Raw genomic sequence first — 12,205 nt, 5'->3', positions numbered from 1 at the left:
CGATTTTATAGATTAGTCCGTTTATCCACACGGAGTCAAAGGCCTTTTCTAAGTCCAGAGCATGTGCTACTGTAGGTTTATTGCTGACATTAAGTCTGCTAGCTACAGTATCGTGGAGGTAACTCAGGGCGTACTGTCTTCCGTGTTTCGCAAGGAATCCAAACTGATGATCTGGAATTATGATATTGAGATTGCAGTGCTGGACTAGCCTGACTGTCCATGCTGCCTCAAATAGTTTCCGTAAGTTAGATAAAAGTGAAACTTGTCTGAGGTACCCAGGTTTGCAAGAGGTATATCTCCTTCGAATGGCTATAATTTTGGCTATTCTCCAGGTGGATGGGATGTAGCCATTATTAATGCAGTTATTAAAAACTACGAGTTGGAATTTAGTGGAGGTTACCGGAAGGCTTTTTAAGATGAAATTCGTAATTCCGGCTGGCTCTGCTGACTTGAGTTTTGATAGACTCAGAAATTTGTTCGAATCAGTAGGGTTGTTGGAAGGGTTCTTGGCTGGTTTGGGAGAGACGGTATTGTTGAGGTGGAGGAGCCACTCGGAGCACAGAGTTTTTCGTCGCTTGGGCGTAAGAGACGCCTGGTTCGGCCAAACTTTGAGACAGTTGTATTACTGCCTGTTTGGTCTGCTGTGCCTCGTCAGTTTTGCGGGCTTTGGCAGCCTCTTTCCGGGCCAGCGTATCTTTGTATGCCGGGCAACTGCGGTAGCAGACGGGATGTCCGACTTCGCCGCAGTTGCAGCACCTCCGTTGTGGGGTGTGGATGTTTTTCGTGCATCTGATGGATGGTTGTGCAATTTTGAGCTACGTACCCAAAATTCTGGCAGTTGAAACACTGTATTTGTTCAAACGGGCTGATCTTTTCGGGGATAACCTTCTGGTGAAGTATGTACTTCACCTTGAAGGCATCGTTGAGCTCTTGAGAGGGCTCGAAGTTCACGATGAATAGTCTCGATTGAGACTTAATTGGGAGCATGGGATTTTCCTTATAGAGAGCTTTATTCTGTTTGGTCAGGAAGTTGGCCACTGACTGAATCTTTAATTCCGGATGCTCTGCTTTGAGCTCCGCAAGGATTTCCACAGAATCGGTTTTTCGATATAGTCCTCGAATGATGAGGGACTGCGTTCTCCGAAATTTAGGGGTGCTGGTGTTGGTGCAGAAGGCGTGCTCTGTGATAAGAGCGAAGATCTTGCTGTGATCAACAATGATGAGGGTCTTATCTACCCTGGTATTTTTCAAGGCTGCTTTTGTCTCTTTTGACATAAGGGACCCTAACAATTGAGGGACGTTCAGGGAATAACCGGTAACTACCGATATTTTGGGTTTCTGGGCGGGGGTTGGGGTGAGATCAACTTACGGAGTGCTTTCAGAAATCAGAAATTTTGGCACTAACCTTAACTTTTTTCGGCTTTCGTCTTCGTTAAACTGGCCCTCGTTCTTGTTGTCCGATATTGCCGCTTCATTGTTGATGCCTTCCACAATTACGGGCGAAAGCAGAGGCACATCTCGCGAAGTCGTCCATTTTGATTGGTTGCTCCGGTTGCTGTTGTAGCTGCTGTTGGTTTTCTCTTTTCTGGTGCTTCTCTCTTTCTGCTCTTATATAGCGGTACAAGATTACTTATGGAGGTAAGGCGACTCTCTCTTGGGTGTTCGGGCCTGATTCTATACCTGATAATCGCTCGGTTCTACGCTCATAAAATCTAAAGGAACACAAAATTCGCTGTTAAATCTTTGCAGCGTGTTCTGGGATAGCTAAGCTCACGATTTATGCAATCAAAGAAAATTCTATTCTGAAAATCTCTTCATGTGGTTTCCCTCATTAAGGAGGGATGTTTAGGGTATTTCTTAACGTTTCACAAAGTGAGAGATGTAGGTTAAGCAGGAGGGGATTTTCAGCCTTATCATCCTTTAGTACTTTTTATTGACTAATTTTTAGAAGTTAATTATTTTAGGTTCCTCATCTAATTTCCAAGGAGTTGGCTCCTGTCTAGTTAATCTTTATTCACTGTAAAAATATAAAAACAATAAGAAAATATATGGTCACCATGCCATATTCTCTTGTTTTCCTTGCGATGGCCCGTTGAGGTTTGAGCTGCGGAAAATCCACTGTCATTTTTCTTCATACTATAAAAGATTTTCATGGTATCTAGAACCAATGCCGACTACTACTATGAACTGTTTTTAGGTGACGGTTTCCTACAGTTCAGAACGTATCCTTGACATAAAATGTCGGGCAGGTTGAGCAAATCAGATTTCTATAAAGTCACCTGCTCTATAGCAAATGAGACGAGTCAGCAAATGCAATAAATTAATAAAACATTTAACTTTAAGATATTTTCGCTGAAATGAATAAATTACCATGGATTGGTCTCAGCATTAGCAACTTTTATTCGGTTCGTAAAAAAACCGGCTTGGCTCGTTAGTTAAGCTAAAAAAGTCATTTATATGCTTGGAGGTACCCTCTAGATAGCTCATTAACACGTCGATAATATAAGTAAACATAAATATAGATGGAATAAATTCACGTATTAAGTATATGATGTAATTGACATTCTTTTAGAATGTATTTATTTTGGTTTACTGCCGAATATATTTGCGTAAACAGGGTACTCTAAGTTTTAATGACGGGTCAAAATTAAAAGGTTATCAATAAAATATTTTTCGGTTGTACAATCAAATGTTACAATTTAGCCAACTGAACTGCATTCTACAGATTTTGTTCGGCTGGGCATTTAGCGAACAAGCAATAATTTAATTTAGAAATATTTATGTTCACGCTTTTGTGTCAATCGACAATTTGCCATGGATCATCATTTTACAGACGGGTACATTTATTGGCCTTAATAGATGTTTATTGAATTTTCGACAGTATACATTCATCGACGATCGAATTTAGTTCAATGGATTCAGACTCATACTGTGTTCAGATAGCCCGGAAATATTCCAATTATTTATTCGTAATTTTAATAAGATGTTCGCCCGGAGTACTGTATTTCTGCATGTCAGTTATTGGCAATTGAATTTAGTGCAATACTCGTATAAAGAAAAGTTGTTCTGATAAATCTATTGATTCAGCAAATTAAATCGAAACGATGTATTCTGCAGAAATTTACTTATGGTGGGAATCTGTAAGCACCGTAGTATGCAGATTGAAAACTTTTCAATCAGATACAGAAACTGTAGCAGCGCATAAATAACCCATGTCGCAATCTTCAAAGAGTGAAAAGTCAATAGATGGATAGACGATTTCTTTTAATTTGTGTTGCCCGTCAATCGATTAAATATCAGTTATTTAAAAAGAAAACTACAAGATTGTTGTGATTAGAACTTTGATATTCAAATGGCATTAATTTTCTATTAAAAATCTGCAAGTTCTAGTCTCAGCCCCAAATGATTCATCGACTGGGATTAGAATATTTTTGCTTCCAACCTAATATCGTTTGCCGTTTCGTTGAAAGTAAATGATTTGAATAATTCTGATGATCTGCGAATCGTATTGATAATTGCAATTTAGATTTGATTACGATATTAGCCTATAATTACGACATTTGTTCCTATTTGTACCCAATATTAAGAGTCTAAAAAAGTTCTTGAAATATTATTGATAACCTCAAGTTTTATGACAAACATGATTAATTAAACGCAATATAAAGTTCAAGACTGAACTGATAGCGTGGAAGAAAACTTAGCTTTCTAGCAATCTACTTGTATTTACTGATTGGAGTATCTTGATTTAGGAGTTCGTTATGGAATCATGAACAAACTAATTGATTAACTTAATACTAGTTGATAAGCAACTGATATCGGCTCGTTGCTTGTAAGACACACGATTTATTTATTCATTTCTCTTTTCCTGAATTTCCAGGTTGCATGCACAAATTGGAAACGTGTACTTATGATAATGACTGGCGCTTGGAAAAATGGTACTGATCCCCTTGAAATTCCAGCATCTCTGGCACATTCGGTAGGAATGTAAGTATAAAACAAAATTCACTTTTATTGGTTTTCTAGGGAATAATACATTTCCCTTTTAAATTATGATTTTTGACTAACTGTTATGTTAATCGCAATACTTTGAGAAAAATAAATTCAAATTATATAGTTCTAAATTGCCCTATTTTTGGCCGGCTCAGTTGCTAATTTTCTATCTGACTTGGTGCACTGTAAAATATAAAGAAGAAAATCTAGTCCGAGCAAAATAAATACGTGTCTGCACGCTAAATATTGGGACCCTAACTGGAAAAACCGAGGAACTGGCGGGAGCACTTCGGAAAAGGCGCATTGATATGACGTTCATTGTCTTGAGCAGTCGACGAGCATTCAGAATCATAGACGGCAACCGGGGAAAGATTCACAAAAACACCAGTTGTGAAACGCCACTTCAGCCAAATTTCTTTACTATGTGTGCTATTTTTTTAACTTGTTTATCATTGGCTGATAGCATTAATCCAAGATACCTGAATCACTTAGTTCACGGCAGACCGTTGTCACTGGCAGTTGTAGTGTTTTTTTCATTAGCATCGGTCGTCAAAAACTCTCTTTTATTCAGAATCTGTTGGAGACTTTACTGCATAAGGCTATCAGTCCACTTTTAGTTGCAACAATCCAATTGGATCAGGGATTTAAAATGTGTTAGATCTCTTCATTCAAGACCGTAACGGTACACTACAGGATTACAGTACCCTGTAGGAGACAATGTGGTCAGCATTGCGCTCGCTCGAGATTATTACTTTGATTTGACTGATGTACTCATTCACAGCTGAGTCGACTGGTATCCGACGTCAAATCACGATACAAATTCCACTGCCACCAGTGAGATTTGAACCGTGACCTTCCGTACGACAGCCTTATGCTCTAATCACTCAGCTATTCAAAAACTTGTTGTTAGAGGGGAAGCATAAAGTTGAAAAAAAATAGTACATCATGCGAACGAGTCCGAAGTTGTTCCTTTCATGTGATCTACGAAAAGCAGAAGTCTACTAGTTCTCTTCGCTGGTTTTTTCATCAGGAGCGCTGAATACTTTACACATCAACAATAATAAAGGGTTACTAGTCAAAGTTTTAGAATACTAGAGATAATAAGATTTTGACAGTTTTTCATGGGTGGATTTTTACATTTGGTGCCAGTTGCGTTCAGTAAGGTCAACTATGAATAACTTTTCCTTGCCATAAAGTTTGGAAATCATCCAAATATTCTACCAAAATTTGAAAAGTGTCGTTGCTACTTAAAGAGAATTACAGCCAAAATATGGTCATCATTCCGTTGCTTCTGAGCTCGCCATACAAGGTATAATAGATAAGTTTGGAAGTGAGCTTACTCCACATGAAACTAAGCGGCCAAAACAACATCGTAGCATGCTTAGATCCGAGAATATTACAGCTATATGAATGGAGCATCCAACGGTAATGTGTCGATTCCGGGCCGTTCACAAGAGTTGGGCCTTTATACGATGACTAGCTGGCGAATTTTGCGCCTAGATTGTGCATTGCATTCATATATAGTAAGATGGTGTTGGCACAAGAACTCAAGCCAAAAAACTATTGTTTACGACGTGAGTTCAAAGATTGATCTCTAGGAGTAATGGAAACTGATCAAAATTTTAATAAGGAAATCATTTTTGTTGATGACGCACATTTTTAGTGTAACAGCTTTGTTAATAAGCAGCATTGTCATTATTGGTATCAGTCAAACCCTCAAGTGGTTCATGAATCTCCATTACATTCAGTGAAACTCACTGTGTTGGTGCGGCTTATGGAATGGTATTCATCATTGGACTATACTTGTTCAAAAATGAAGAAGGATGAACTGTAACTGAAAATGGAGAGCGCTATCGTCCGAGGTTGATCGATTTTTTTCTCGAAACCGCGGACAATATTTACTTTCAACTAGATGACGCAACTTGTCATACTGCAATTATAACACGCTTGGTAACATTAATTTTGAGAAGTATCTTTCGCAGCTGGCCGCCAAGATTGGATTGGACTATTTTCCACGGGGCTAGGTAAATCGCAGGTTTACGTTTATGGGCATAAACCCGCTGATTCTTGTTGAACTTGAAGCCAACATTTATCCGACCAAATTGACCGCATGCTGATTGAACGCCGTCACCTCTCAGTCTTGATGAAGGTCAGAACATATAGGGGGGCCAATATAGACTCGGATCACTATCTCGTTGGTATGGTGCTCCGAGCTCGAATAACAACACAACCCAGAATCACCTCTAACAATCAGGTGAGATTTACCATTGAAGCCATCCACAACACAGCCCGCTTCACAGACGAAAAAAGGAAGCCTGGGAGGACCAACAGGTCTTTGAACTCGAAAAGTACAGAGAGCAACTGTACCAGGCGCGGAAGTTTTACCAACAAATCAGCAGGATGAAGCCTTACACACCTTCATACTCATCCTGCCGAGACAAAGAGGGAAATCTGATTTCCGAGTGAATGGGCATATTGGAGCCATGGGTTGTGTACTTTGAAGAACTGCTGAACAATCAGAACTTCGGCAAGTTGGAGGTCCCGCCAATTGAAAACGACGGACAAATACTGTCACCACCAAGTATAGGAGAAACAGTCCGTGCAATCCACCGGCTTATAAACTATAAGTCCCGAGGAGCCAATGGAATTACAGCCGAATTGGTTAAATTTGGAGGCGACCAATTACACCAAGCGGTTCATCAACTTATGCTCAAGGTGTGGGACAGTCTGACGACTGGCAACCAGCCAATATCTCTCCCATACATAAAAAGGGAGAGTACCATCTATAAGAATTTTTGATCCCCTACATGAGGATGGGCGACTGCTACATAACGACGAAATCCATGAGCTATACCACGACCGTCTGGTTGTCGATAAAATCCGGCTCAACAGGTTACGGTGGGCGGGTCACTTAATCCATATGGATGAGGATGATCCTGCCCGAAAATTCTATAAGGGCAATATCTATGGTAGGAAGAAAAGATGCAGATCTTGCCTGAGATGGAAGGATGGCTTAGGCCAGTACGCCAGACAACTTTTAGGGATATGGAAATGTTGGACCTTGGCGCAAAACTGGGATTTCTGGAGTTTCTTATTAAGGCAGGCCTAGACCGAATACCGGTTATTGAGCCTTCGCTGATGATAATGATGATTGGCGCCATATCACCCGGTCATTGAAAAATGGTATATCCAGACCAACCAGTGCAAGAAAAACCGTGATGGCCATTGGTACATATATTATTTAAAAAACAATACATACCATTTTTGAATAAAATTATTATGTTTCGTTTTGATTTTGAATCCTCTTTAATCTCGCCATTGACGCTATCATGTTCCCGCTAATATCCAAGTATCCTAGACACTGTTGTTTTTCCATTCTCTCATAACAACCTGACTTTAGACGCTCGATGAAATTTGCAATGATCGCCTCATGCAACATGGTTTCTGACTAAATCTGGCGAAAATAGAGTCCTTGAAAAGCGCCCCTTATCAGTGAAAGCGACTTGACCAGATCTGAGCGATTTAAGTACATTAGATTAGTGTTCCGACAGTGATTAACTGTGTCATGATATTACAACCTGGATGAAATGCCACTTCGCAACTGACGTGCTTAGCGATCGACGCATCAACTTCCGAAATGAAGATATCTGTGGTCTGTATGGCTGTGTACGGCTCGTCGAGATGTTGCGAGATAAGCGACTTCGACGGTACAGTGATGTCACCCGCACCAACTGCAACTCATTAACTCTAAATTAGCCGAAACATTCATGACGACGTACAACAATCCAAAGGCCGCCCGTCGCAGAGATGGCTTCTCACACTAAACTACGGGTTGAGACTGAACGACGTCACTTTGGCCAAAGTTATGGGTGAGAAAAATGACGAATCCGATTCAGACAAGTCAAACCTGCTGCCGAATGGTAAAATAGGGTAGTCTACTTCATATCAGAATAAAATCGGTAATAATACTTCTCAAAAAAACTAGAATTTAGAACAATTGAATGGCTTCAGCCTGACCGTGACAGTTGGATGCTGGTTGTTCGCTATGCCTTGCAGTTTATATTCATTAAAAATTGTTAACGTTCGAGCCTTGGTTGATTAGGCAAAATTTGATAAAATTCGAGTGCATTTTATACAGTACCCTTTCTCCCCGATTAGTGCAGATTTGACTTCAAATAGATGCGAACTCAAGGCTCTATCAATCCTATGAACAAGGTATTCCGTAAGTAGGGTTGACATGAAGTCATGAAGGGTAAATTTGAGAGCTTGTCGAAGTGTGGTAGAGTATCTACCAAGGAAATTCTTTATAACCATTTACAAGAAAAAAAGGTATAAAATTTAATTAATAAATTTTCTGTATAAATTTGCTAATTTATATACTTCTCAAGATATAGTCTTCCTCATATGTGCTTTAGACAAATAAAATCAATATTTTCTATACTACTTTCAGATTTCAAAAACTCAGCTCTCTTCAACCCGATGAACGTCGAACTGTGATATCTGACTATACACGTCTCATAATAACACGACATCCTTTCGAACGCCTGCTATCAGCGTATCGCAATAAATTAGAAGGAAATTCCAGCAGCGCGAGATACTTTCAAACTCGAATCGGAAAAACCATAGTCAAGTCATTCCGTGAAAATCCATCGAATGAATCATTGGAGTTGGGTCACGATGTTTCCTTCGAAGAGTTCATTAAGTATCTTCTGACGCCCAATCTGAGCATGGGCTACCAAGCAAATCAGTCGTTCAACGAACACTGGGAACCTGCTGCAAATCTATGTCATCCGTGTATTATTAAATATAATGTTGTAGGTGAGTATTACACTCAAGTGATAATGCACAAGTCGCGTACATCGTGTGTTATCTACACTTGACGTTAGACGTTAATTAATAATGTGGTTAGCAGTCAAACTTGAATGATTCCCCTACTTGTTGGGGCTATAAAAAGTGATTGAAAGTGGTTTGATTGGTAACTAAAATCCTAGCAGCAAATTGCGTGGTGAAACAAGTTAAAAAGAGTAAACATTTTTATATATACCATTAACATGTATGAATACTTCGTTACGTAGTAACATTTGAAAGAAAACTTTTCACTATTTCAGGTAAATATGAAACTCTTCTGGATGATTCGGCTCTAGCTCTCTATCTAGCAAACGCAACAAACGTATCCTTCCCCACTGGACATAAGCCATCCGGGACAAGCAGTCAATTGCGGAAATATTTTGAACCTATTCCCGTCGGAGCAATAAGAAAATTATATGAAATCTATGAAGACGATTTTCGGTTGTTTGACTACGGTTTAGAAAATGTTTTAGGTTTTGAATTTGGTTGATTAAACAAAATAGATTAAGAGTTCGCAGATTGTAGATAATGATGCAATTGTGATACCTGAATATACATACAATAGTTATCCTGTAAATTGTAAATATCGTGCATTAGCTAGTATAGGGCCTAGTGATGTAAGAAAGTTGAGTTCAAGTTTTGTATATTTGTTTGATTTGTATGTAAGACATTTTTATAGAAATGCAAAATTCATTGAATTTTATATATTTGATTAACTTTGGAATGAATCGAACGCATTTCAAAGATTTTATTTCTGAATGTGGATTTAAGGTAAGGTTGGGTTGAGTAAAGCTAAAACTCCATATTTTGGTTGTTCATTAAAAATATTATCAGGGTTTCCTCCGTATCCTCCCAGGAGAATTGTAACAGGCAACTTTTTTTTTTCTTCTTTTTCTTCAGCCTTTATCCCGTTCACAAGCGGGGTCGGCTCGTCGTGATCGGTTTCGCCATTTGGCTCTATCAAATGCCTGATCTGGGTGCAATTTCGAGGCTTTCAAATCCCCATCCAGCATATCAAGCCACCGTTGTTTAGGCCTGCCTTTTGGTCGTTTACCATCGACTTCGATGTTCAGAACAATCTTGGCAAGTGAATTCTCGTTAGCACGAATTGCGTGACCATACCATCGAAGATGCCTCTCTCGTAACTTTTCCACGATCGATGCAACCCCATAACGATTGCGGATATCCTCATTTCGGATGTGATCTAAACGTGTGACGCCACTAGTCCAATGCAGCATCTTCGTCTCCATTATCGCAAGACGTTCATTGTCTTTTATAGTCGACCAACACAGAACCAGCCAATTGTTACAGGCAACAAGATAATATATTCTTGCTTGGTATTATTTCCGGTTAATGCTGTAGTGGTTTAACCACTGATAACCGCATATTATATCTCAAGCAGTATATTGCTGCGGTAAAGCTCAAAATTTGATGTTGATGTGTCGCTACTATATTTTGGAATAAACAACCCTCGCGGCGATATTTTTGAACGTCTTCGATATGTTATTATCAGATTCCCCTCTGACGATGGCTATGAACTTTTCTAAATTGAGGAATTCCAAATGGACATTTCGCAGACGCTGTTTAACTAATCGACTGTGCGCCGCAAATCATATGTTTTTAAAGTAGCGTTTGATCTAAGGTAGTGTAGTAGAGAGAGCCTGATGGTCAAAGTCATTCTAATCGCAGAATATTTTTACAGCAGGAATGAAATATTTCAGATACCAATCATTGAACACGTTCTGTGTCAGTCAAACCTTTTTGTTTGATGTCCTCTTTTTCGACTGGTACGCCAAACGAGGATTTAATTTAAAGTTTCTCCCTGACTTACCGCCTAAAGGAATGTCAGTTAATTCTTAGCTACTTCGGAGCGAAGAACCTGCCACTTGCTTTTAGAAATACAAATACGACTCCGAATTAACTTTGCGGCAGCAGTATATATGCCCGCAATTTATTCTTTATTTTTTAAAATTCTACACATTATTGATTCCGACACATCCAACTCACGAGCGACTTTTGTGGCAGTAACTCGATGCACTCGTTATCGTGTTAAGACTAAAAACCCTAATCTTTCGGCTTTTCGTGTAATATCATGCTATTGATCTGCATGTTTTCTATTTGTGTTCTGCTGTGTTGACTCGCATTTTAAAACTATTAGTAAATGCGACCCATTTCAACCATATCACCCACCCACATCTATACGGGGTGTTCCGTTTATGATGGTACAAATTTCAATGGTGAATAGTACCACTTGTCACTTGTTTGAGGAAAATTGATCCTTGGAATGGGTAGAACGTACTCTTACAGATTATTCGCGAAGATGACATTAAAGATCCATATCTAAATCGCAGTGATGACATTTGGGTCAAACGGATATTGTGTTGGCGGCGAACAGACCTTTCAAGCAGTAGTGGAATACTCGAAAGAGGAATTCATTAGAACGACGGTGGTAGGAATCTACATGTGCAGCTGCTAGGCTACACCTAGTACTACACTTGCCGAATATGAGCAGATGGTGAGCTCTCTGGTTTTTGATGCAAAACGGTGTAGATTGCAAATCTTAACAGTGGTTTCAATGCGTGGGCTTTTAGGAGAGGCAGTGGTACCACGAATGTGTGGAACGTACTTTGTTTGAAATATCCATAGAACTGTACTGCTCGTTAAACATATTCTGTTGATATTATTTGCTTTAAAAATAAGAGACGACACATACATGTAATAGACTGCTGCTGGCAGCTCCCGTGATAGCCAAAACGACAGGAAAGAAACTAAAGGACTGTAACTAGTCTTCAAATTGCCAACATTAGGCAAAAGGTTGGATTCTTTAGAAGTCGCACAACACGATTGTGCTGAATATTAAAAAGTATCCAGGCTAATTCGCTATATAAAAGGAGCACTGAAGCCACAAAACATCCCCAAACACTTCTTTCTCGAATCTTATTTAGAGAAAACAACATGCATGGAACTTTACATGGATGTTCATAACACATACAAGTCGAGTATTTGGGTCCTTTAGCCATAATTGCCTTTTTGGTATTTTCTTCTTCCTTGTACACAGGATGAGGAGCTGAACGCTCCAAAATAGACAACAAAGAACAGACTGGTTTGTACCCTAGTCGTGAGTTGACCACATGAGTGTTTAGACCTCCCTCCATTCTGGATTTTTTTTCTACCATTTAGGGAGTCCCACCGTGTAGTGGCATCGAATTATGAATACTAAGATATATTGCCTTTGAACTTTGAAATAAATTATGCTTCAAAAAGGAGAAAAAGGTAATGAATTTATTAAAATGGTGGATTTTAAAGTTTTTATTTTTATGTAAAACTTATTAATATTTTGTCTATCCACTTTTTTTCAAATTATGCT

At 39.1% G+C, this 12,205-nt stretch overlaps 1 protein-coding gene across 1 annotated transcript in view; it reads left to right on the top strand.

The window, feature by feature from the left end:
- LOC119661379 (carbohydrate sulfotransferase 11) overlaps positions 1–9,545 on the top strand; it is a 53,970-nt gene extending 44,425 nt beyond the window's left edge. The window contains exons 2-4 of the mRNA XM_038070698.1: positions 3,878–3,984; positions 8,441–8,808; positions 9,099–9,545. Of these exons, the coding sequence (XP_037926626.1) occupies positions 3,878–3,984; positions 8,441–8,808; positions 9,099–9,328 (705 nt within the window). The 3' untranslated portion in view covers positions 9,329–9,545. The remainder of the gene's footprint in view (positions 1–3,877; positions 3,985–8,440; positions 8,809–9,098) is intronic.
- The last annotated feature ends 2,660 nt before the right edge of the window (positions 9,546–12,205 follow it).

The sequence above is a fragment of the Hermetia illucens genome, chromosome 1, assembly GCF_905115235.1.
Source record: "Hermetia illucens chromosome 1, iHerIll2.2.curated.20191125, whole genome shotgun sequence".
NCBI lineage: Eukaryota > Metazoa > Arthropoda > Insecta > Diptera > Stratiomyidae > Hermetia > Hermetia illucens.
This window is presented reverse-complemented; position numbering and strand designations above follow the sequence as displayed.